We start from the raw sequence: 27,017 nt of genomic DNA, 5'->3' as shown, positions 1-27,017 counted from the left end.
CTCCACAGGTAAGTCTTTGAAAGACTGAGAGTTTTTGAAGCTTCCCTAAGTCCTGTCTTTCATTTCAGGCTTATGCTGAATGCAACTAACAGAACCATGGCTGCATTTCTAACTCTCTTCAAAGGCTACACACTGCCCTCACAGGCATTTTACTGCCAGTAGTAGCATGACCTTTAGGAGCAGTCCCCACTGCAGGCCTGGGGGGCCCAGCGTTGCCTTGGGGTGGATTCCCAGCACCTGGCTTCCTGCTGGCACATCTGCCCTGCCCTTTCTACACCTGCAGGAGCAGATGGCAGCAGTCAGGACACAAAACACCAGACAGGCCTCGCTCAACCGGGGGTGCATGCATGCATGTCTCAGCAGGGAACAACCTCAGGCAGGTCTCCTCAGCAAAGGCACTGGGTATGACCACCTATCAGCTGCTCCTTGACACTAACTAACTGGAGATTCCCTTGAGGGAACAGATAGTAGAGCAAAAGAGAAAAGTCATCTAACTTCCTATGTGACCTGAAAAATGAAATTAAAAGATAGAAAGGTTTCTTCTTGATTAAAACGCTTTGTGAGACTGCATGTGAATTAGTGTTTGAGCAGGGAAGGCTTCACTGGGAGACAGGAAGGGTAGGAAGGCTTTCCTGGACAGATGCGTAATAGGTAGGTTGTCTTTCTTTTTAAGGTTTGCTTCTTCTGTAGGTCAGAATGTTAAACCAGCAGACAAATGATGTGAAGCAGCGTAGTAGGCATGCATCTAATTCTGTCTCTGAACTGTGAAAGACAGGAGTGCAAAAGAGCTCAGCCTAGGGCAAGAAATATTTAATGTGTGGGAAACTCCCCCTCTTTCAGAACAGTCTTGTATGGTCCCTCAATTATTACAGAGCAGGTAGGCTGCAGAGCAGCACTACTGATTATTTGGCTTTAGGAGCCCTCTGGGATCTGTGATGAAAGAGGGAGAAATATTTTTCAGGAGAATGATCCCCATTTTGTGATTTACTGACATGAGTAAAATAAAACCTAAAAATGACATCTATAGGTGCATTGTAGGAAGGAAAGAGAAGAGTCATTCACTATGATTTTATTATTGCATTTTCCTTATTATCATTTCTTGCATTAGGAAAGCTAGTGTTGCACACTTAAGTTTGGAGACTCCACAGCTTGTGCAGGTTGACCTCCCAAAACCACGGTTCTGTGTCACTCCAGCTCCTGCTTCTCTGAAGAGTTTTAACATTAGAAAAGCCTTGCAATCATTGCAGAAAACAAGGGAAATAATACCTTTTACTTAACCCTGGGGCTTCTGCACAGAAAAACTTGTGCATATATACATACACATATATATGTACACACATACACAAAGCTTGTATACACACATGCACACACACAAACATATTACATACCTACACACACACACACACTCAAAAGTACTTTTATACAAGTGAGAAGTCCTGCTTACAAAAGAACAGAATTTAATTATAGATTAATACCTATATTCAGAAATAATGAGGGGCATAGTACATAAAAGAATAAATTTTTTTGTTCAAGCTTTTTTTTGGTACGTTTCATTGACTCTTAAAACCAGAGCTTTCTCCTTGAAAAATTCAACAAGAGGGAAAAGCTGCATCCTGCAATTTTAATATAAGCAAAACATTACAGTGATACAGTATGCAGGACCATACATTTGAACTATACCTTTTCTTCAAGTAATGATCAACTTCTTTCTTTTGGTACCGAGTCCAATAGCTGAACTCTTATATTGTAATTTTTAGTAAATGAGCTCTAGAACTTTTCCTCCCAGTTCTTAACAACCTAAATAAGTAATTATAACTTTTTTTTTAAAGGAAAGATGCCTCTCAAAATCATAATTATTCCTTGTTCACATTATAACCTCCTTGGATCTTACTGAGCTGCCAAAGAAAGTGACAATTAAAAACTTCATGGTTTGTATTATTACAAAAATACAAAGTTAATTAGAAATAATTTTCAAATGATGCTATGCTATGTCTCTTCCAAACTGTCAGAGTAGGTTTTACTTAGCTCAGCATTATCAAGATAAGAGTTTCCACCTTCCTGAGTGCAGGTTGTGCTTTGCTCAATATTATCATTGTAAGATTGTCCACCTTCCTGACTGCTGGGAACAGCTGCCTTCAGTTTTTCCTCAATTTTATCAGCTGCAGTGCATATTTTAAGCTCTCTCAGGCTGTTGATTAGGGTTCCATAGGCTCCTTTTATCCCATGTCTTTGATACCAGGCTTGAAACAGCTTAATCTTCTGTTCAGATGTATCACTAAAATTATCCCGAAGAATTTGATCTATGACAGGTTCTGGTACTCGGTGATTACGAACAAATGTCTTGACATCTTGGAGTGTCATCTCCCCCACAATACCAGGAATATGGGTGCTCAGGTCAATATCTAGAAGCATAATAGGAAATGAAAACTCTTGGCACTTACTGCTTTTTATCACCTATGCGGAAAGTTGGTCCTTCTCCTATCCAATACAGATGAAGTTTCATGTATTCATGACTCAGTATGTTTTATGTGCAATTTTTACAACTTATATCAGGTTTCACATTAGGAACAGGTCTGCTTTTACATGCTGTTACCAAATGCTAAGTAAAACAAATATTCAGAGCTGCATCCATATTGCTTTTTATCACTTCAGATAGAACCTTTGTTCTCTCTGTAACCTATTTTGTCTTATCTATGATCAAAGTCTGATCATGCTTCATGTACCTGTTTCGCCCAATACAGTATTGGTAAAGGTCTTGGAACCAGACAGGTCTCTTGTTGTGATGTAGCCTTAGAGCTCATATTCTCTCCCTACTGTTTGTTAACACCATGGTTTTAGCCTTGAACATAGGGTTTGCGTTTCTGCTATCCCATTGCTGGCATGTGGGACTACTCCATTATTGTAATTAGCCATAATCATAGAAATACAGCTTTCTACCTCCTAGTGTTTGTACTGCACACAGAACAGAAGTTCGCCTGTTGTCAGTTAGTAATTGTTTCCTACAGAACAGAGAATGTGAAATTCCTTCTGAGTTAAAACTCTCATTAACATGAAACCACTAAATGCCTTAATAAGCACAGTAGGAGCTGGCATTTCTTTAATAAGCCTCCTGTGTTGTACCAGAGTGACAACTCTAGGAAATGGCAAAGTCTACACAAAAATACTACACACAAAAATAGTGTAAGATTTCCATGTCTATATTTTTTTCTTACACTGAATTCTGAGAAATTATTTGCTTCTTACCTGCAAATATGAGAGGTACCATCTCCTGAAAAGAGAAGCAGGGGAGAAATTAACTGAAACCAGTTTTGTAAGATACCAACCTCGCATAATAGGATAAACAGATTTCATGACATTTGCCTCTCCAATTTTATTTTAGCTTTCCCCATGATTTCCTTCTTTCCTAGCCAGGAAATCAGATTGGACGGACCTCTTTTTATTTGACTTAGCTAGGGGAATCATCTCACAATTGCTTTGGCCTAAAAGTATGCACGAGGACAGGTACCCAGGGTCAGTGGAGGCAAGATAATTTATAAAATTTTGATCTTGTTCATGTAACTCAGGAAGCACATCAACAAATTGTTAGGTAATGTGAAGAAATAATTTGAGGTGGTTACTCTTTCTTTCCTCTTACTTCTACCAAAGGAATCCCCTTGGTGAAATCTACTGCATTCATGTAATAGAAGACAGGCATCCACATGCTTGGGAAGCCCCAGTGTAATTTAAATGGGACAATAGTTCAGGCACCAAGCTGAGTTTTATCTAACGTAAGCAACAGTACTTACAGAATGAACTCCTGGTTTGGGGACTGCTTCACCCAGGGACTGCTTGCTAGTAGGATCTTTATATTTTCTCTTATCTGAAACAGTACAACACAGAACAATTTTAAAATCCAACACAGAATGTATTTCTCCTCTGCACTCCAAGAATAATAAATTACATCTGAGAAAGCAGCTGAATAGCCTATTCAGAGTATGATAGGAACAAGGAATAGGGAATGACTTACACCAGAATATTCCTCCAGATAGTACTAACAGCACAAATCCCAAAACAACTCCAGTGATCCACAATAGGCTTCCATTTCCTATTGGAACATTGGAAACAGTACATGAAAGCTAAGTCAAGAAATGCAATACTGCAACACACTGTAAAATTTAAACAAAATTGTGTCAGATTATAGGGATCTTTCTGTTCTCTGCTAATGGCAGAGACTACTTCTTTGTTAAAGGCTTATCTAGTACGAGTCACCCCTAAAAAGGAATGATGACCCCAAAATTTCCACATTGATCAAGGGAAAAGAGCAACCATGCTCTACAGGTCAGTACAGGACCTGGTATATATGATGCCCCAGCTGTCAGGAATCATGCTGGGTCACTGTGTACCATGCTAGGTTTTAAAATGGTACCTTTCATTTTGCATACAGTGTCTGAAGCTGAAGTACATTGTTTTTCAACTAGGCCACTTTCACATCTGCAGAAAACACAAACAAATATTATTATGAGATTTGTTTATCTGTTTAGAAACTCTTTCAAGAGAACAAATCAAAAATCTTCTAACAGTTTTTATCAGGTGTTTGATATATCAAGATATATTACAACTTAGCCACTTCATTAGATTTTCTTTTAAAGGTATATGCAGAGTTGGTGGATTTATACAAGTTTTTTTCATGTGCCTTTGGAAAGTCTGCATGCAAGTTAAGTTAACAGAGTTAAGCAAAGGAAAACTAGTGTCTTTTCCCCCAGGTTAGATATTATCATAGACTCCATCTTGAAATTGTCTGGAAAAAGGTGATTCACAATTGGATATTTAACATGAATCAATGGAGGCATAAACTTACATGGTACATGGCTCACAGTGTGCGCATGACGCAGAAGAATTGCAAAAATAGTTCTTTGCACAAGTGCATTCTGTGTTCTGTTCTGGGGTACATTTCTTTGCAGTCTCCAAACCTAAAATGAGTTCTTAAAGTTTGTTAGTTTGAAAAAGTAGGCCTTACAGCTACCTCAGTCCTCTGCTTGCAAGCTGTTGTACTCATACTCTAGTGCTTTTAGCTCTACCACTGCTGGCACTGGCAAGGCTTAATTGCAGCTACAACGTAGCTTTTATAAGGAACCTTGCTGTGGGAGTACTGGAAGGAGGAAGATGGCAATGAGACCTCTGCTGGCCAAAAGCTCAGAAAACTGATCATACAATAAAGTACTTGCTAGAAGGGGACTCATTTATAGCACTGCCAAACGTTGTCAGCTTCTTTTTCCCATTCAGACATGTAAAGCCAGAAGGGACCTCAGAAGATCATGGAACCCATCACCCTGCTTTATGGCAGAGTCAAGTTCTTTACTATCCCAGATAGATGATCTGTTTTATCTCTTCCTGTGACTTCCAACAGTGAGTCTTTCTAGCTAACATGTTCCTCTGCTTAAATATCAAAACAAGGAAATTAATTTTCTCGTATCCTCAATGTATATAAAGTGATCTCCATTCCATCTATGAAAAAAAATCTTTCTTCATAAAAAAATTACTATAAGTAGATCTATCTAATATAAAAACTATTTTCATAGGAATACAGGAATAGAAGGAAATTTGAGTTATCACATTCAGTCCCCTGCTGTAACAGAAAACCATGTTATCTCTCATAATTTGACGAAGCACTACTGTAAAACAAGTGCTGAAGCCATTCATGAAAATATCAAACAAGAATGATCCTAAAAATGATTCTTATGGAACTCCAGTGGTAATTTCCCTCCTACCTAATATTATCAATTATCTGACTTCTCTTCAACCCCATTATTGTCCGTGGGATACTTTGAGTAGTCATCCCATCTCCCTTTCTTTCCCGTCCAGTTTAACTAAATAGCTTCCTTTGTGGCAGTATACAAAATACTAAATTGTTCTGCTGTACTCATCTTCATTACTGATCTAAAAATGCTTATTATAGTAGCTAATGAGAGCTAATGCACATGGTGTTACAGGAAGCGGAAAACATTAGAAATCAGTATTCCAACAGGTGGTCAGAATACAACCACACTGGAGATAAGAGTCATCTCTCTGCTCACCAAAATGAATTTTGAATACAATGAATGCAGAACTGTCATTCCCTAAATGTAGCTATACTGCAACTAGAGGCCACTTGGCAGAACTAGTAGGAGATTAGTTTAACAGATTAAAAAAAAAAAATCTACGATGGGTATTTATGTAATGGGTAGTGAATTCCTGGAACTTAATGTCCCCCAGCAGGTTCACGTACAACAGGCTCGTAAACGGATACTAAAAGGGCTAGATAGGGATGTACCTTCTAACAACCCTAACCACAACTGTGGATGCTGGGAGCATATGCAGGGATCAGACCAAAGAAGGCAGTCAGGTTTGTGTGCTCTCTATAAATAGCATCTGTTACCTCCACTGCTGAATGCAGAACATTGGGGTAGGCAGACCATTGGTTTGACCCAGTAGGGCATGTCTTATCATCTCATAATTTGGTCCTATACCCCATGTAGCATCTTGAATGTATGATAAACATCATGATATGAGCTCCAGTAATTTTAGATAATGTTATTAATTACATAAAAGACTACAAAATAAGTAGTCACAGGGAGTTATTCCTTCTCTATTTCTCCCAGCACCTCTCTTCTTTTAAATAGAGAACAAGAGTGCACTTTCCTACCTTGCCTCTGACCAGATGGTGTAGGACCTGCTTTACAAGGAGAAAAGCCTATGCTCAACACTGAGTGTCTTTTGGAAAACAAAGCTGTTTCATATATCCTAGTTCACATCTCTAGCATAACTTTGAAAACTAGCTACTAAGAGACAAAATTTTTGGAGAAGTATTATCTTTTGTTAGACCAACTAATGTACTAGGTGGGAAGGTAAAGGAAAATGGAGGCTTTTGGGAACATAAGCCCGCTGCAAATTTAGGAGCTATGAACATCCTCAGGCCTGATGAAGAAAACAAGGTGCAGAAGCCTGTCAGTTTTTCCTAACTGTGTTACAGCTGGTCTACTGAAAGATGTACTACTTTTCATCCTGCCTACAAATGTGCTAATATATGCCATATAAAAGCATGATCTGCAGGTTGCTTTTTATTATAACCCATAAAATATCACAGTATTTTTAAGATAATCTAATAGGACTATATCATAACTCAAGGCTGAGGCCTGTGCAGAAACATTAAGTGCTATAAGGTCTACTAGGAACACCAGAACATCCCAGTACAAGTGGGTTACCTGTCTCTTTGGGAAGTAAGGAAAGGTACTGCAGAGGCAAACATAGAAGAGGTGCGACGTTACTCTCCAAATGCTCCCAGGCTGAGCAAAGGCAGGTGTAAGGGGAAATAAAGGACCAACATAGCTTGTTCTTCCTCCTACTTTGTGCTCAACAAAAAGGAATTGGTGGATAAAAGGATGACTTTGTCATAAATTCCTCTTTGTCCTATTCCTAAGACATCTTAATCTGCATATTACCCTTTATTCAGGGTTTTCCAAGACTTTTCAATCTAATCCTATATCAAACAAGGGTCACTGCTTGAGTTGCTGTTTCTACAGACGTACCAAACACGTTGTCACAAGAACTGCATCTCAGACACTTGTCCAAATCGTTGGTATGATCGATGTACTCCTCTTCTTTGCATTTATCACAGTGTTTTGTAATGTTTGTTGGGCATGGAATATTTTTAACAGAGCCTGTAGAGAGAGAGAGAGAAACAAGAATAAGATTTGTAAAAACCTTTGGCCAGAAGCCATCAGCTCTAAGACCTACTTCAGACTTTCTATTTAGTATGTAATACCTTTTGATTTACAAATATTGGCAGAATTCATACTCTTTATGCATAAATATGTGCTTTTCAGCAATGTAGCATACATAAAATCTGATATCCCTCCCTCTTCCTCCAATTTAGGACTGAAGGACAATTTAGGACATCAAACAAAACTTTACATGAAAAATGTGAAAACCCATGTACATATGGAGAATCTTGTAGGCAAAAGCCCATATTAGCATATTCCTAACCTCTTTCAAAACTGCGTATGTAACTGTTAGCTCTTTTGTGACGAGCATGTTATATATGAACTATCTGTATGAAATCTATGAAAAGTTATTGGTGTACTGAGCTCAAGAAATACTTTGGAAGTGTCTGAGGTCCTGTAATGCAGAAGGGTAGAGCTAGAATGAAGCACTGTATCCAAGAAACAAAACACACCATTTAGTTATCCCAGCAGAAAGTAATTGTGCATGTTGTGGTTTCCACTCTTAATCACTTTTCAATACAGTCTTATCATGATACTCACCACGTTCACATTTCTTGCAACATGTACCACCTAAATTGTACTCAGCTGGGGCACACTCAATTTCCCTTCTAGCAATGATCCTCCTTGCAATAAATTTATTATATGCTGTGTGTATTGGAGCTTCAGTATCATTTTTGCACTGTGATTCAATAATTAAGCCAACCACCTAGAAGAGAAGAACAGCGAATTATGGAAGAAATTGTCAAAGATTGTAGGTTTATTCTACTACTAGCACAGAGCTACACCAGTACCATTATTCCACTGCTCAAGATGTCCATATTCACTGCCTTACTGAAATTGTTCACTGTGTCAGAAGAGTTAATGGATAATGAGAATACTTATTAGATTTAATGCTATCAACCCTACTGTTGTAGGTATTGATTATTTGGAAATTAATACTTGAGAACAGGCCTGTACATCTGAGTTTTAACAGATGACCTCATATACAAGCTAAAGGAACTCCCATTGTTTCTTGAACTGCTTTCTCTACCTCAGATTACTTTACCTAAATCTGCACTTTCTTAGAACTTTCTTTTCAATTCAATTATTTTTTTTCCTTAGAAGACGATGCCTACATAGCCCTGGAAGAAGTGTTGCTCTCCTTCCAAATTAATTTCCACCCCTCCTGCTCTATTTTGGGAGGATTTTTCCTCAAGTTAAATTGCATGGTCCTTGTTTCTTTTTCTTCTCTGCTACTGGTCAGTAGTAACTTTACCAGCCACCACTGTCCTGTCCCTTTTCATGATAATAAGAAAGCACAGTGGAACAAACAGAGCCCAAACCATTCTTTCTTTCTGTTTTGGAAGTAAAATGGGAAAAAGAGCAGGATAGGTATAATTTGCTTTATTCTTTACAATGGTTTCTGGGGAAATCTGTACATACTTGGCATGCACTAAGTATGACATGTCTCCTGTCTCTATAACAGAGCTATGTAATGAACTGACAACCTTTTGGCTAAAGAACTAGGTCCTCTTCTTGAAATATTATTATGCAGGAGAGCTAAAAAACAGCCTGCCTTTACTTAACCCCGTTTTGCTGATAGTTCAAAGTGATTTGTGTATTTTGACTCTATTTTACTTGTGTAATACTTATTATTTGCATGGAGCTACAATGGAAGAAAATGAAGACAGTCCTTGTCTTGAAGAGTTTGCAGTCTAAAATCTAAGCTGAACTCTACATTCCTTGTTCTTTAATCAAAAAATATTACATTTTGTATTTCACAAAAGACCCAAAGACACAGACTATGAGGGATACCAGGGAAGTAGAAAAATGATGTGTGGGAAGAAATGGACCAATGACATTGTCCTTGTGAACGTGAAAGAATAGGTAGGTTGTGAAGAAGGATGGAAAGTTATCTTTTTCCAAAAGCAGATTACCAGAGAATAAGGTGCAAGACAAAGAAACTGCAGAAATCTCATCCCAATAGCACAGTTGATGGAACATAGGAGTCCTGCCAGGCACAGATCCACTCTTATTTTAAATCAGCATGCAAAAAGTCTTTATCTAAATAACTGATTTTTAATCTTGTCATGGATATTTAAGAGAGGTTAATTCTGAATGGTTGGTTATCATTCAGCAATTGCAGCTTAATGCAAATTTGTACCATATCTGTTAATGCTAAGAGCAAAGGATATGCTATATACATATTTAAGCAACTCTTAATAATCTGAATATTGGCTATTTTTATTATTTTACATTTTTTTTCCTGCCTAGCTGATTCATTTCATCTTCCTGAGTTTGTGTGAAATTGCTTGATGCCAATCTCAACTTCAGTTAGTTGCAGAAAGACTCTTTAATTAGCTTAACTATTTATTGAAAGATGGGTTTAAGTCTCAAACTGGCATCTCAAGTGAAGGAAGTGTTATCTGTGACTAATGAATTGAAGTAATCAATATGCCTACTGTCTGGTGACTCCTACATGTAGTCACTTCTTTTCATCCTCCTCTGGTCTATTCAGAGTCAGGAGGACAAAAAATATTTTTGTTCCTTATCACCCATCTGTTTTAAAATTTAAACAATATTAGTTACTAGACTGAAGCCAGGGCGGCCATGCTTTGCATCTGGAGAAAAGGTTCAGCCGCCAAAAAACCTGGTTAGCACTTGAGCATATTGAGCCCAGGTGCTCAGCCCGTCGCTTCCCCCGTCCAGTACTTCGACTTTCTTTGCTGCCAAAGCTTTGAGGATGCGCTTCTGTGTACCTATCTGTGACGATGTTAAAAGATTAAGTTAACGTAGACCTTAACAGAAGTTGTCGAATCACTACCTCAAACTGACATGATTTTTTTTTTCTTCTGACTGGGATTACTGATTAAAAACTGGGATTAAAGAGTCTGATGTAAAATAATGTATTAAACAGTAGGCGTTTATCCATGCAGTGTACAGTGCCCTGCTTTCTCACAGGAAGCGATGGTGCTCGCCACCCCACTGCGCGGCTTCCTGGCGGCCTCCTCGCCCTCGCCGAGCCCATGGGGGCCGCTCACCGCCATCGCCGGCCCTGCCGCCCCGCTGCCGCGTCGTCGGCTCCCTCCGTGGCGGCTCTGCCGTTTTGCCTCGGCCCCGGGGCCGAGCGCCGGCTGCGGAGGCGGCAGCGGCGAGGCCGCCCGCCACGGCGGAAGGGTCCGGAAACGGGCCGGTCCGAGGCAGGCGCCGCGGGCATCTGCCTGCGCCGGAAAGCACGAGGGAGCCAGAAGGGCTTCCACCCTTCGCGCAGGCTGCGCGGCCAGACACACGGCCTGCAGGCGCCCGCGAGGCGGTACGGCGAGGCAGCCCGCGAGGCGGTACGGCGAGGCGGTACGGCGAGGCGGCCCGCAGGGAAACGAGCGCCTTCTCTCCCCCTCAGATCGAGCGACCTGGGGAGGAGCAGCGAGGTGGCGACTCCCGATGCCAGCACAGTCCCCTTCCTTCGCTCGGCAGCGTGCTTAAACGCACGGTCCAAGACCCTGAAAAGCCGACCAGCATCTCGGCGACGCTTATGCCTCCTCACGCGCCCTGATACCAGTGCCTGGTCCTGGCCCGTGCCCTCAGGGAGCCATCGTCCACCCGCGTGCCCGCGCGAGCCCGTCTCTCCTGGTTTAGATTGATAGAGTCAACTTGGCAGTTGTCGTTTTGGGGGTGAGGGGAGGGAAGAAAAGAACCTGGGAAACAACAGTGTAAAGAAAGGGAGAGGGTAGATAGCCACAGCTCCAACCCCCCCTAATGCACCTATAAATAGTACCTGGGCATGGCATAGGCGCTGAGCGACATCGGAGAAGCGCAGAACAGAAAATGCACTGAGGGAAACATCTTTCTAAATGACCAACATCAGTAAAACTGCTTTGGTTTACTGAACTACTGCAATCATACTGCATGCACAGACCTAGTCTTCCCTCAAGCAAACAAACGTCCATGCCTCTTACTTATGTTTTTATAGCGGTGGGCTAGAGAAGGACAGAAATATACAGTTTTCTGATGGAAGCTTTTCACTGTCATTCACGAAGATGAACTTCCTGATACACTTACAAGAAGTGTGGAACACTTCTCAGAATTCGTCTTCTGAGAAGAAGACACCTACATAGCTTCTGCTCGCAGGGACTGCATACAGTGCCTTACAAATCAGGAACCATTGGAGAACTTAGCTTTCAAAGCAACATCCTAATTTTTCAAACTTTTTTTTTTTTTTTTTTTACCTCCTGGATTTGTCCCCTCTTAAAAGCAACACATCATCAGGCCTTTAGTTTCCTGAGCGCACCTTAATTCCTCTTCTTGTTCTCTCTGAGCAACGATTGATAATAACGGAGAGGAAGAATGTTAGGGGCTTTCAGAAAGGCAGGGTTGACAGGTGCTTTTTTATGATGTGTACATTCAAACAGAAGAGGCTGTATGTTTTCCAGTCTAAAATGACTCACAGAGGCTCTCTTTTAACTTTCTTATCCTAATCTAAAAATAGTTGTCATATCTAAACTAAAGATTAAGATTAAACTGAGCAGTCAGTAGAAGTAAAATCAATCAGCGATAGCTAACCTTATCAGAATCCATAAAACCAATCACATGGGCACAGATTTTCTGGTTTGGCACCTTTTGCATTGCTCAGGCATTTCAGAGATCGTTCTGACTTCTCCCTCTCCCCTTCTTTCCTACAGAGTCTTCCAAAGTGCATTCAGCAACAGGCATCAGCTAAGGAAGCTCTGAAAACCTGCTTTCATCTGTATTCCTAGGGCAGAGTGACAGGAACTCTAGTTTCTCTGAAAACTTATATGATTTGTGGATTCTCAGGCCTCAGATTGTTGCCCTATTTGAGTGTTCTTCATAATGGGTAAATTTCCTTCAAGTGAAAAGTTTCAGCAGATCAACCTTATGGGGATCTGATCTAGGCTTTTGAAGTGCGTACACGCCTTATTTGCGTTCAGGCCTTTTTAAAGCTTTACAACACTTTTTTCACCCTCTGAGTGAAAAATAAGTCTCTGCTTCTCCTGTCACTTTTATAATAATTTTTTTTTTTAGTAAGCCCCTTATGCTATTTCAAATGCTTAATGTTGATGCCTTCAGAGCTTGGTGGGGTTTTTTTTTTTCCCTCTCCACATTTGTTACATGGGACAACATGCATGAGGTCATCAGGGGCTTTTAGTGTTTAAAAAAATAAGGCGGGGGGATTTTTCTTGCTTTGTTACCTAGTGGGAGCTAAGAAAAAGTTTCATTTATGATCTAATTTTGATTTGCATCTGGTATTTCTTTGACAAATGATTACTAACATTAGCTCCGTTTTAATACACAGTTGTGTTACCCCTTTCAGGATGGCTTCTTCAAAGAGTACTAATTTTACACTGTTTGTTAAGAGGATTCTCTACTCCACTTCCTTTACTATAATAAGTAATTTCTCCTGTATCACTTTTTTCTCCCCATCTCCTTTTCTTCCCACCAAGGTGGAAGTTGGTAGCACCAAAATAACCACTAAAAATAGTATTTCCCCATGTTCTAAAATGTTTTATGAGAAGCAGGACAAAGAATCATGTTCAGCTTTCTGAAGTCTGGGGATAGGAGTTCATATTTCCCCACAATTAGAAGTACGCTGAGCTTCTGAGATTTCAAGTAAGATGCATCTATTGAGTGCCTGTGAGAATAAGGAGCCTTAGTTACAGTCCAGCATATTAAAATAGTCATTGTCCAGATTCAAGCCATTACTATTTCTCATCTGGGTTGTCTCACATGCAAATCACAGTGCAATATTTTGTGTGGGGGGGGGGGAATAATGGTTGGTTATGTTGTTTTTGTTTTGTTTTTTAGAAGACCTGTACTAATACGCACCTAAAACAGTGCTACATTTAGGAGATATGCAGTGGTATTAACAGCTCCCATCTCACTTTGACTATGTTGTGCCTAAGAATGAATAAGAAAAGCTGGAGAGGGTAGCAATTTAGTAATTTTTCTCCCTTCTCCTTGTGTAACACAATACGGTTTGCTTTTTGATATTCTCGTTGTTCAGTGAGTTGCCTCAAAGATAAAGACAGTTAACTACAGAAACATGAGCAGACAAACATTTCCGGAATTGGGGTCCTTATGATACTTTTCACTTGACTCTTGGGTCATGCTGTGACTTTGTTGCTATTTCTTTGTATATATTTAAATATGTGCATTAGTCCTGTGGGAAATGAGAAAGGAGGGTCAGCACAGTAATGTAGGATATTCTGTTTACAAAAGCACATCTTATACCGCCTACTCAGTAGCAATCATATCAGATTATTACAAAATATCTAGATAACATTTCTCTTTCTCTTAAGACGGCCTATTATTCTACAGTGTGTCTCTGAATGGTATGCGGTTTTGTGGCTTGTTTTACAGGGTAAAGTTAGAAGTTTTCTAATTATGTAGGCCATTGCTATTTTGCATTATATCCCTGCAACTGCTCCTGCTTTAGTGCAACACAAAGTTGCTTGCAAAATTGAAGTGTAACTCAACAAACTACTTCCATATTCTGGTTTAATCCAATTAATAAGTCAAATGCTGCTCCAGTTTACTGATTTATAAGTAGTGGAGCAATACACTTATAAACACCCAGAATTTGTTTTAATAGAAAGTGTGTGGAAGTGCTTTTTAAGGGGGGCTGGAATTTGACAGCTCCATGAAAAACAAGACTAGGAATGATTTCTATACTCTGGGAGCAGTATGAGGAGGAGAGGTATTGTTTATCTGAATTTATCTTCTGAATGGATCTAAGATACAGACTTAGACTGACATTTCAGCCAGTTGTGTGCCGTTGACTTTTCTCCCTGTATAGAAACAGATATTATCTACTTCTATCGGCAGTTGAAAATCCTCCTTTGTATTTAAATGTTTGATGCTTCGTGTAGGGGTATGGATGTAACCTTCTAAATCCCTTTTTATAAAATAGTTTACTACCTGTTGTGTAATAAGCGAGATCAGACTTTGAATAGTTTCTACCTTAACACCAGATTTTGGCCTGCCAAAATTCAAAACAAACTATACCCACTAGCAACCATAGCCACAGGGTGGAGAGATTTTGAGCGTGAATTCCAGTGATGTCTGCTTGCCACGGATGAGAACCGTGGCTGGGGAAGCAATTTACCCTGCACGGATGCGTCCAGGTGGGCCTGGCTGTGCTAGGGAGCAGGGCTTGCTGCCACGTGCCCGGTCCCTGCTACCAGCTCCCAGCCCCTGGAGCAGGGCTGCCCCAGGGCACCTGCCAAGGTGCGAGCTGCCACTAAAGCTGTTGGGGCTAACGTATCTGCGTCAGTGGAGACCCAGTGCTGCAGCCACCAAAACACTCGCTTATCCTCCTTGTTAACAGCAGCCCTTCAAAATGAAGGGTAGCAAAGGTCGCTTTACTAATAATAGTGAACTTCACACATGACACAAACTCTTAAGCTGTAGAGACTCATACTCTGCATGGGGCACGACTAATGCAAGAAAACTCTGCTCCATTCCCAGAAAATGCTGCAGTTCGTGTCACCAAACTGCATCTGTGTTTTTTTCCGGGGTCACTGTTGGTTGTGGTTCAGAGCCCCTCAATTACTGCTATTCTCTGTCGCATTGATTTAACAGATCACCTTACTGTGAAACCATGCGGTGCTGTGCAGGGCAGCTTTCACGAGCGCAGTCCTTGCCCGGGCAGGCACCCAGCCTCAGACTCAACGCCGTAGCCTATGCCGGGACGCCAGACTGCGGGCCTAGACTGCTGCGCGCCACGGCCAGCCGTCCTGGGGCCCCCAGGCCTTTCCCCCCACCACGGCCCATGGCCACTTGTCCCCACCAGCCACCCAACGCCACCACCCACCTTCCCCACGGTGCCCACGACCCTCCACCTGCCGCCCGTGGAAGCGGCGTGCTGTAAAACAACAAGCGCCCGGTAGCGCCTCAACTCGCAGCCGCTCCTTCCCAGAACAACAACAACAACAACAACAACAACAGCAGCAGCAGCACGTTAAGGAATTATTTGAATTCCCGGAAAAAGTTTTTTGTCGCCGCCCGTTCCCGGCGACAAGTAGCAATGCGGCAGCGGCTCTGAACGCCCCTTCGCGGCGCGGCGCTGCGCGGGGGCTGCACCGGCTCGAAGCGGAGCCGCTGCGGGCCCCGCGCCGGGGCAGGCGGGCGGCGCTGCGCCGCGGGGCTCCGCTCCCCGCCGCCTCCCCGCAGCCCGCCCGCTCTCCCGCGGCCCCGGGCAGGGCAGAGACTTACGAAGAGCCGGGGAAGGAGTCTCGTGGCCATGCCGCGCCGCAGCGCCGTCCCGCGCCCGCCGGCAAAGCGAAAGCGGTGCGGCCGCCGGCAGCCGTGCGGCTCCTGCCTCAGCCCTGCCCGCTCCCCGCTCCTCCCGTGTTGGTAAACACGGCGCGGGCGCGGGCCCGCCCCGCCCCGGCCCGGCCCGGCCCAGACCAGCGCGGAGGCCGGAGGGGGCGGCAGCGGGGCGGCCCTGCCCGGCCCGGCCCGGCCCAGCCCAGCGCGGAGGCCGGAGGGGGCGGCAGCGGGGCGGCCCTGCCCGGCCCGGCCCGGCCCAGCCCAGCGCGGAGGCCGGAGGGGGCGGCAGCGGGGCGGCCCTGCCCGGCCCGGCCCGGCCCAGCCCAGCGCGGAGGCCGGAGGGGGCGGCAGCGGGGCGGCCCAGCCCGGGCGGCCCGGCCCGGCCCCGCTCCGCTCCGCTCCGCTCCCCGCAGGTAGGCGGGTCCCGGGGCAGCCCGCGGCCGCGGCGTCGGGAACCGGCCCGGGGCGGCGGCAGAGGCGGGGCAGCGGCCGAAACGTGGCGGCCGGGCTGAGCGCGGGGCTCCGCGCTGCCCTCCGCGGGGCGGCGGCCGGGGCCGTGCTGGGGCGGCGGGCGCGGGGTCTCCCCGGGCCGGGGTGCTGGGGTGCTGGGGCGCCGGGGGGGCGGGCGGGCGTGCTGGAGGCCGGTCGCGGGGCAGCACGCCGGGAGACGGGGGACGGGGCAGGAGGCATGAAGTGCGCTGCGGGCGCTGATGGAGCGGTCGCCTGCCGCCGAGAGCAGAGGCTCCCCCTCGGCGATGTCCGCACGCGGGAGCTCGGGCGGGGGGCCCTGAATCCGTAGGAAAGGAGCCCTCATTCGGAATAGGCTAAATTCCCTGCTTTAGGGCATGCTGCCCCTTGCAGCCCTTCTGAAGGGACCGCTCGAGCCTGTGCCTTGGGTTTCGCAGCCCTTTCCAGGCCATCACTGTGTTTGCCCTGCAATCTTTCTGCAGTTTGAAGTGGAGGTGGTCTGGCCCTCACAGCAGTGGGAGCGACACGAGAGTATCATTGATCAATTTGTGTGTTGGTCTTTTAGGTTTCAACATGATGCTGTTGCATTGGTAGGGTTGTGGCCATAATTGAGCTGGCATTTTCATTTTAAACCCCATTTTTCAGTGGCCTATGACTCACCCCTTCAGATTTTCTGGTAGCAGGGCTTGTAACTGCCATACTTGCAGATAAGCTGGGTTCATAATAACATCAAAGAATAGCTGCTGTTTTAAAAATTTCAGACTTTTTAATCACTTCCGGCTCAAAGAAAGTGTGTTGTTGATGGATTTTTAGAGGTGCTGTCTTCAGAGTACCCTTTAACAACAAACTTCTTTCTTCCCCAGTGGCAGTATGGACTATGATGGACAAGAAACACCTGTGTTGGGTGCACTGCCTGTGTTGTATGCCTTAGTTAAGTCCTACTGGGCAAACCCAAATCCACGTTCTGGGCTATTATTTTTAGCAGAAATTTGCAATGGTGGAGTAATGGTGGAGTAGAGACTGCAAGCAGCACTGTCCTGATCCTGACCCTGATGGGTTCTCTGGCAGAAAGCTCAGCAGAGTTTTCTTCCAAATTCGTCGCTCAGGGGATTGTGGTTTGTCGTAAAAACAAAACCCAACGTGCCTGGGCCCTCAGCAGGCATTGCTTAGCATTTAGCAACACCTGGCTGTTCATCTTGCCCTCATCATCGGGTCTCCTACAGTAATGTAGCTGTGTCTATTAGGTGCATGTGGTTTACACTCTTCTCCCTCGCTGGGACTTAAACTGCAGTGTGTGCTTTGCGGTGGAGTGTTTTTGGCTTGGAAGGTAGTTTTGAGATGCCTTTGAGAAGCAATCAGATACTTGTCAAAACAATAGTGTGTGCATGTGACTTAGTATTCAGACATCATGTAGGTAGCAACTGTAGCTATTTGTTTTCTTACGTAATGGATGCAAACCAAGAGGCAACAATGTCTTTGGAGTTTGGAGGTTTATTTAGTTGTTTGATTATCTTGAATTCGTATCTGAGAGCACTGTAAAGCCAGTGCTTTCATTTTTGCACTGTTCTTTGCATTGCAGCAGTTTTTGGGCTGCTGAAAAGTGACAGCTTTGTTTTCTTTACTCAGCTTCTGTCTAAGGCTTGATTCAGATCTGTTTGGGGAGTTCTAAGCAAGAGTACAGGTTGTTACATTATTTTTCTTACCAGCAGATGTCCTTGCATCTTTCCTAATATGCAAAGAGGGATCAAACTGTGGAAGAGATCAAACTCCAGGTACAGTTAACGCATAGCAGCCTGCCTTTTTAGTTTCTTAGGTGTTCCGCTTTTACTAAAGTGAAGTTGCTGAGCTGCTAACCATGCTGTTTTGATTTCTGTGGATTTTTTTTATTCCATGTCCACATGTGTGCACTGGTCATAGCAAATTTTGTTATAGATAGTTGCAAAAATGCCAAAGGAATAATTTTTGAGACATGTGACTGCAGTTTTCTGCCTCTGAGAATCACTGAGTTGGAATTCATATTCATGCCTTAATCTTGCCAATGCCAAATCTTTTGGTTTCTTCCCTCTCAAGAAGCCAACTTGCACTTAAGAAAACTGACTTTATCAAGGCATTACAACCAAATGAATTGCTAATCTTTGAGGAGGTTAACTTAATTGGTCTCTCCAGGTGAAGAGAGCTTTGACAAGGTGAAATAAGGCATGATCAAAAAGGTGACTACACTGAAGGTCCCTGAGACCTGTGCATTGCATGGGTCTGATTTCAAAATGTTGAATCCATGTTTATATTCCAGAGGGAAAATAATAGGAAAGAAAAAGCAGATCATCTGGCTTGTTTTCTACTACCTTTTTTTTTAATACTGTTACAGATTTGTTTTAATTAAAATATATTGATAAAAAAAAGTTTTTCATGTGTTTTTGCATGTGGGTAATTATTTACCAACTCTTTTGTACTATGATTGGGCAATCTAGATTAATGTAATTTAATTTAATTTAAACTAAGTATTTCTATCAAACTTAAATGGTCCTTTGACTGATAAGACATATTAGAAAGTTATTGTTGTGCAAAAGATTTACATGTTAACTTTGGTACCTTAATATAATAGTTGTAGGAGATATTAGCTGTTGAAATTAAGAAGAAACATGAGCTCCTTGCTACAACTGTCTTCATGTTAGCTTTGTGTTTTCTTGTCTTGTGTATGCCGACTTTTCCCATCTTTCAGCAGATGATAAATTTGCCTTAAAATGCAGCTTAGGGGAACAAGGTTTTTGAACAAATAGATTTGGTTAAAAAGGGAGGAAAAGAGGAGATAATACATAATATATGTTTTTGGAGATAGTAAAACCAAAACATTTTGATATATGGTTCTTATTTTGCAAATAATCTGAACTTTAAAGGGGAGAGGAAAAAAAGGCCACAAAGATTAATAATCTGGCCCAAAATAAAGTCATTTTGTTTCACTTTTTGTCTGCATTTTGTTGCATTTTGCTTTTCTGTTTTGTCTCCCCCCTCTCCCATATATGTTCAGAACAACCTAATTTTGTCTTTTGATTGGAGATTGAGGAATCCATTACTCTGCAGCTCTACCTGCATCTCCTTTTTCCTTGCTTCAAAAGCCTTTTGGTTTTGTGATTCTTATCATAAACATTGGATAATCCTATTGCTAAATGTTCTGAGTAGCATCAGTCCTGAAATCATCAGTTCTTGCTGAGTGCAATTTTATTGTGGAATGCTTTGCCCTTTTGTATCCCACCTCTCCACTGAGACATTATAATGGTGACCTTCTTCCACCCACCAGCCATACCCCATGATCTGTGGTCTTGTGGACCAGCAATGATCTGTAACCACAGTATTATTGGCTGTTTTGTTGCAGTATGATAAGGCCTGCTTCTGACAATTTGACATTACCAGTTTCCCTTTCTAAGATACTATTTGTAATCACTTGGGCTAATGATGTAGCAAAAGCATCTTGGTCAGATGGTGTGGTGACAAAATATTGTATTGGCTCAAACACCCTGTTCCGGGGGTGGAAAACAAGCTGATATGACAGCATGCAAGTGGGAAAGCAGTGTGTGATCCGAGAGGTTTAGAAATGCTACTTGTCCCTGTGATTTTTTTGTAAGATTACCATGTGGTGCTACATCAAGTCAGATCAGGGATTCTGGCATGCAGCATGTTCCTATTAGAAATAATAGTAATATGATGATCAGGCTGTGGAACTGTAGATGCTAGTGTCACAAATAGAAAAAAGACTCCTAGGTGATACTGGATGGTAGAAGCGTTAGTAACAGTAGTAGGGTTGCTGGGATGGAGGATGCGGAGGACATCTGAACCTAGGTGAGATCCAGGTTTGCTGCTGAATTTAACAAAAGATCTCTGGGTTGGAACATCTCAGGAGCATCCCTTTCTCTGGAGCCTGTGTGCACATGGGGTCGATGCAACAAAACAGGATGGAAACAGAAACTCACAGCAAGTCTCTTGGTTGCTTGTCCTCTCCAACAGTTCACCTCTACAGAAGGTGAAGGAAGGAGCACTGGGAATAGTCCCTGTTACTCTAGAGGAAAGCTAAAGTAGACACATGTCCTTTCTCTTGCGAGTCAACTTCTTGACACAACCCTGGATCCATGCTTTTGTTCAACAGACCCAGTTTGATGACGTCAATGCATTTTTCACAGCAGGAAAAAAAAAAATCATTTTTCAAACAGACCGAGCATTTCCTTAGACTGGAAAAGCAAATTGGCTGGATGCCTGGTGACTCTCACAGCCAATCACTATAACCTTACCATAAATGTAGATGTGTTTCTATCTTAGGGTTGATTATTTGACTTTGTTTTAGCCATGGGACTGTCCTGTCCCAGTCCTCTGTGTGTGTGTGTACTCTACCCGTGAGTGCTGAGATCCTGAATGTTGCGTTATTCAGCAAACATTTTGTACATCTGCCTAGCTCACTTAAAAATTTGACTTTGTGACTTGATATGTTGTAAATGCACCTCTTTGAAATGTTTTGCAGATGCTGAGCTCTGTCTCCCAGCATTTGCAGCAGACATCTTAGCTTCAATGGCTGGCCCGTGGTACTCCCTTTCTTTTTTCAGTTTAGCTGCTCTTAGTCATTCTGTGAGGATGGTATTAGTAATACTAAGATTATGCTCTGTGGTTGCAAAACTTGGTGTAAAGCAAATGCTACTATCAGATGAACTGCAAAAGCTCTTGAGATAATGTGCTTGGGAGACTAGATTATCCAGAGGTGAGAGAGGAATGGTTTAACCCTGTTCCCTCAGGCACTGCCTGGACAGAGCCTGGCTGGTTTAGTCTGTGCATTGTACTAGTTTCCTGCAACTGTGAGTTAAATCCAAGGCTGAATCTAGCAGTGAGGATAAGGGAGGAAGGATCTGTAGAGAAATGTCTGGGGTTGAAAGGTAAATGTTATTTAAATGAGGTCTTTGGTTTTGTTTTTAACCTTTGATCTGAAGATGGCGGTAAGAGGCACACCAGATGGCTTTATTTCAGATGTAGACTAAGTTACACAGAAACTGCCACCCTTCAAGTAAAAAAGTTCACATAGTATTTTTAAAGTTTACTAGGACAAATTTTATTAAAGGTAAGGCAGAGAGGAGAACCTAAAGGAAGCATTTTGAAAGATCTCTTAGCTCACTGCAGTTGGTCAGAATTTATGCAACTGTATTAAATACTATGTCTTTTGGTATTTAGTTCTACCACTCTTTGCTTTGTTCTGTCATGCTACTGTATTTAGGATATTATCTAACAAGTGAGATTAGCACATTTAGATAAAACAACGCCTTGTGGCTGAGACTCCAAACTCTCTTGTTTTTCTGATACCACTTAACCTTTGAAATTCTTTGGGGGGAGGAACAGCAATGTGGAAAGTTTTATCCCTGCTACTAACCTCTCAGACGCAATTCAGCATCCTCCGACACATCAAACACTCTTCTTCAGAGAGACAACCAGATGCAATGGTCTCACTCTGAATGTGTGTCTCCCAGGCAGTGATGCGTGCTTTTAACTGGGGTTTGTGCTTCGGGTAGATATGAAGAACAAAATTCTGCTAGAGAGGGTTGTTGTGGTAGGGGCAGGATATGGAAGTCTCCTTGAGGGTGGTGGGGCTGTCACTGTTACTTGCCATTACTTGCCTTCACCTACTCACCCACTTCTGCCACACATCTGCACAAACGGACATGAGGCCTGAGTAGATCATGCAGCTTCATAAGTGAGTCATATCTTCTCTACATAGTCAAGCTTTTATGAATATAAAGCAAATGAAAGGAGTATGTAATACAGACTAATTTATATTTCTATCACAAAGCAGCTGATTGTTTTCTGTCATTGGTTCTCATCAGCAATTAAATGGTGGGCTTGGAAAACTGTGTGTCTCTAGGGGTGGTCATAACAAAATGGGATACATTAATGTTTGCTTTTGATGAAGTGGTCTGTTAAGTTCCCAGATAAGATGCTGGTGATATTTTTCAGCTGAATCATTTTTCAAATACTTGTTTGAAGCCAAGTATTTCAGAAGAGGCATCCTTTCCACCCCACGTGGTAGCTGCCTCTCTCCTTCTCTCAGCCAGCTCAGCCTGTGTCTCATGCAGAAGCTGGAGACAGGACAGGGAACCATAGAAGAATAAACAGCATTTATGTTTCTTGGTCCCTGAGGTGGGCAGGAGAGAGTCTGGCACCAATCTTTAACAGTCACATCTTTCCCATGCATTTCTCCCTGTACTCCCCTACCCAAGGGTGCTCAGAAGCCCTGCAGACTGATGTAGCCTGTCAAGAGGACAACAGTTCCTCAGTTCTGCGTGAGAAATGAAGGGGGTCTCATATCCCTTCACTATAACAGTTAGTATACTGAAATTGTCTTACCTTTTTGAAGTAGAGGTCTGGGACCAGATTCTCGGCTCTCATTTGAATCACTTCAGTGAGCCAGAACTTTACCCTTGAGGTCAATGGTAATTTTGCCGTTGACTTGAGGGAAGCTAAGATTTCACTGCACGTGCACAAAGCGGATGTAAAGGTATTTTATATCAGTAACTGGGGACTTCCCTCCTCTGGGAGGCAGGGCTGGCTGCCAGCTCCTTCTCCCTCAGCCTAGCAAAGGGCACCAAGCCTGCGCAGCCCGTCCCGTACACTGGTGCTTGGAACATCCCAGCCGGGCTGTAGTGAGGGCCGTCGCTGCGTGGACCTTGTTCCTTTCTCTCCCGGCTATTGTTTCACAATTCCTGAATGACCTGGTACAGAACTCCACATGTTGTTTCTTGTTCGGGGGCCTACCTGAAAAACGGGATCTGCCAAAAAAATTAGTCTGCACAACAGTAGCTATAAATTATTAAAATCAAGCTAAGACGGAAAGTTTAGCTGTGATGGAAACAGCAGCTTGTATTATGTAAGCTGAGAAAAAGAAAACAAATGTTAGTCCTTTTCCCAAGTGCAGTTCTCTCCCCCTGACCTCCCACCCGTATTTCAGAGAGGACCAGGCTGTTAGCAGTTTAAGTGGCACTGAGATTTTAATGGTGCCAATACTATACCAACACTGCTTTATTTAAATGCCATTCAGCAAGGAAAATGTGTTTATACTGAAGACCTGCTAATTGCATAATATTCTCTTTTTATTAAACAACATGTTTATGCTGTGTAACACAGACTGATCAGAGTGTGGAAGAAAGTTTTATATTATGTTGAAGAGGTCTGAGCATTTGACCTTGTAAGTGAAGTCTCAGAGACAGCTAAATGTAATGCAATAAGTAACAGGCTGCAATTAGGAAGATGAAAGAGATGTGTACAGTTCTGGTATCCTGATGTGGAAACTATCCAGGCATTTTCAAGATGTTTGGGCAACAGTGTTTTGCAGCAGTGAAAGGAGTTATTAAGTATATTCAAGAAGTTATTGGTGAGGAACTGAAAGAGAAACCTTGGAAGTACCTACAGGAGTGACAAATGGTAGAAACTGTAATTCTAAGACTGAGATATACAGAGCCTTGTATTTTATTTAGTGTTGTTACTGACTTGCCGGAAGAACAGAACATGAGCCAGCAGGCTTTATGATACATACACATACACACCCGTATGTGCTTGGGATACTACTGAAGTCCTGAAAATCTCTGTGAAAGCAGGCAGATGTTAACTTCATCTATGGAATGGCGAGCTGTGTGCGGCGAGAGCTGTACCTCTACCAGTCTCTATATGGACACTGTATGTTTATGTGCAATACAGAACAGTATCTGTCATCTTAGCCTTGTTAAGAAATGGATCACAAACCAATCAAAGTCAGTGAAGACTCTAGCTGGGCTGCAGGCAGATTTGACCTGAGTCATCCCCTGCCACTGTTCATGGGGGACAGAGATTTGCCATTGATTCCAGTGGAGCAACAGTTGGCCACAAAACGGAGGAAAGCTTTGGCAAATTCTGGGATTTCCCTTAGCTCTGAAGGATGGTTGTATTTGTTTCAGAAATGTGTGTCTAAGTCTTTCCTACAGTCTTAAAAGGAAAGCAGGGCAAAATATTACTCTTTGGTCTGATAGGGAATTTGAGCAAATAATTAAAGGTGAGCATGTAAAACCCATTTTGTGGAAGAGGAAAAAGAGCATTTGGCTGGAAAATGCTGGCATATTTTCAGAAAACCAACAAGATTATTAAACAAAAATTGTGTGTTATCTTGTGCTTTTCCATAGTTCTCATAACTGTAAGAAAGAGGAATAAGAGCCTGACTTACATAACTAAGATGCATCTGCAAAGTGAAGACAAAAAACCTGCCCATGTCAATCTTGTGAGACTTGAGCATTGTTTGTGGAGAGGTGAATGAACTAGATGTGCTGGAGCATGAATAATAACAGTGTGGTAAGTGTCTCCTGGGTAAGTGACCATCCATCATCAGCTGTCAGCCTTCTGTACCACTGCGGTAGAAAGCAGGAGGATCTTCCAGGCCCAGGCAGCGGCGATGCAAGCAGGAAGGTGTGATGATGGCAGACTGACACTGCACACACAAGAGACAGCACTGGTCACGTCCTGTCCTTACTGCAACCTGTGGTGAGTTAGTCGTCACTTAGCCAGGTGTATTTGTCTGCACCTTGTTTTCATCAATCAAAATGATGTTGAGCAAAAGTGCTATGGATTGGATGGGGGTAGGATCCCTTTGCACAGATCAGAGGGACAAAGATTTCTCTCAGGGCTTCACGTTACAAACAGCATTCTGCTGGCAAGGGCTCCATTTTATATTGAACAGTGACTCACAGTTTGCAAAGGAAGAACATGTTCTAGATCTATAATGTAGATTGTAGCAAGTTATAAAAAGATACATATTCTTTGTTTCATCTGTGAAGCTTATCTGTAATCGCTATGTTTTTGTTCAGATCACTGTTAAAGGTGTTAAACAGCATAGCCTAAGACGAGTAGGGAATCACACCCACTCAGCAGTGATTTCCCTGTGGTGCTGTCGTGTGTGAGACTTCAGCCAGACAGTTCTCATGCTGCTCAACATATGTCAATTCTGTATTGGTCTAATTTTTAATTACTTCACGTTTTAGAAAGTAAAATGCTTTAGGAGGAGCCTTTCACAACTAAGTTGGTAATATTTCTTTAAAAAAAGTTGGACAAGAAGTAACTTTTTTAATGTTTTGCAGTTACCTGCTTAAAATTTTTGTTAATCTAGCTTTCTTTCTGTTTTCTGAACCCCCCTTAAACACTTCTAAGAATTACTGAAAATAAGTGTTAATTGTACTGGTGACCTTTTGGCCAGCTCCCGTGGAATCCCTGCATGGATGCAGGCTACCCAAATGGCAAACCTGCTGCCCTCATCATGTCTAATTTTACTTCCTGCTCTTTTAGCATCCTCCTGCAATACAGTTGAAACCATTTCACAGTCCATGGAAATGACATCGGCCTTTTCCCAGTACAGAAAATACTCATGTATTAAATATGTTTGCGTTTGCTGCATTATTTTTGATAATTCCAGATAACAGCATGTATTTCCATATAATAGCGTTCCAATTCCAAAAGTATATTTCCTTTCATCCTAAGATATTTTTAAAAGTATGTGTTTACTCTAGTCTTACAGGTTGTAGATTTTCTTTTGTTTTGTTTTTTTACATTCTTCAGTTTATTGCCATGTACCACTCAGTCCTTCATTGTCATGCAGTGCTTCTCACATAAGTTTAGAAAAAGAGTAAAACTGTGGTCTCAGGAGCTTTTTGTTTATTAGTTCTGCAGAGTGACTGATACAGAGGACAAGGAAGTTGCAGTAAGATGTCTCCTCATCCTGCCCAGCAGCAACACCTAACTGTTCTGAGTGCTCCAAGCCCAGGCACCAAGAGAAGGAGGCTGGAAACCATGGCTGGGCCATCTATTGAAGTACCTACCTGCTTGTTAAAGTTTATGGTGAGAGAAACTCTCCATAGTTTTTTGTCATCCAGAGCACATATGCAACGAAGCTGTGTGTTGGTCAGAAAAACAGGAGTGAAATTCTGACATTACAGAAAATTATTAAATGCAGTAGTGAAAGAAATTCCCCCTTAGACATGCTTTTCCTTGTTGTTCACTGGAGGGGCAGCCTAATGACTAATATAGGCACTTAAACTTGTAAAGCTTGTGATATAACTAGTCATAATAATAGTTCACAGTTTTAATGTGTGAGTAAGAGTCTTAGGAAACCTGCTTCTAGCGTATTTCGCTGATGCGTACTATCTGGTTTCTCATAATGTGCAAGCTCACCCTTAAACCTTTCCTTTGGTGGGATAATAGTAGGGCTTGTTTCTACCCAGTCACCTGTTTCCAAATGTGTGGTGGGAACTTGGTGTCCCTATTGCTCTCAGTCTGGTGCAACATTGGTCAGGGAGCTCAAAAGTTGTTGTGAGGGGAAGAGAGGAAGAGGCACTTCTGTTCTTTCCTGTTTGCTTGCCCCATTGCACAGACCTTTTAGGTCGTAGTTCCTTAGAAGTACAGTGCTTGTTTTTCATAATAATATGGTGGGAAATTCTCATTTATTATTTGGACAAATTTAGATAGCATGTTACCAGAGCAGTTCTGATCTGTTCCCTCTGAGCT

General features: G+C 42.7%; 1 protein-coding gene and 1 long non-coding RNA gene across 4 annotated transcripts; one reads left to right on the top strand and one right to left on the bottom strand.

Annotated features, from left to right (window-relative positions):
- Window positions 1–1,602: 1,602 nt before the first annotated feature.
- On the bottom strand, window positions 1,603–16,115 carry FAS (Fas cell surface death receptor). Of its 2 annotated transcripts, XM_067300038.1 has the most exons (10): window positions 15,948–16,115; window positions 8,280–8,445; window positions 7,545–7,676; window positions 7,221–7,367; window positions 4,838–4,949; window positions 4,406–4,470; window positions 4,007–4,084; window positions 3,786–3,859; window positions 3,244–3,268; window positions 1,603–2,402 (listed from the first exon to the last, which is right to left on the bottom strand). In XM_067300038.1, exons 1-10 carry the CDS (start codon window positions 15,975–15,977, stop codon window positions 1,987–1,989), a joined length of 1,245 nt encoding a protein of 414 aa, XP_067156139.1. In that variant the 5' UTR covers window positions 15,978–16,115; the 3' UTR covers window positions 1,603–1,986. The 2 variants fall into 2 exon arrangements, with proteins under 2 accessions (XP_067156139.1, XP_067156141.1); XM_067300040.1 differs by lacking the exon at window positions 7,221–7,367 and having other exon boundaries at window positions 15,948–16,112.
- A 223-nt stretch (window positions 16,116–16,338) lies between these two features.
- Window positions 16,339–26,350, top strand: LOC106487838 (uncharacterized). Of its 2 annotated transcripts, none has more exons than XR_010884650.1 (3): window positions 16,339–16,417; window positions 24,650–25,004; window positions 26,176–26,350. It is a non-coding gene; the product is annotated as an uncharacterized lncRNA (long non-coding RNA). The 2 variants fall into 2 exon arrangements; XR_001293128.2 differs by lacking the exon at window positions 16,339–16,417 and adding an exon at window positions 22,131–22,194.
- Window positions 26,351–27,017: the final 667 nt, after the last annotated feature.

This window comes from Apteryx mantelli, chromosome 7 (genome assembly GCF_036417845.1).
Source record: "Apteryx mantelli isolate bAptMan1 chromosome 7, bAptMan1.hap1, whole genome shotgun sequence".
NCBI lineage: Eukaryota > Metazoa > Chordata > Aves > Apterygiformes > Apterygidae > Apteryx > Apteryx mantelli.
Note: the sequence above shows the minus strand (reverse complement) of the source record. Positions and strands in the feature narration are given on the sequence as shown.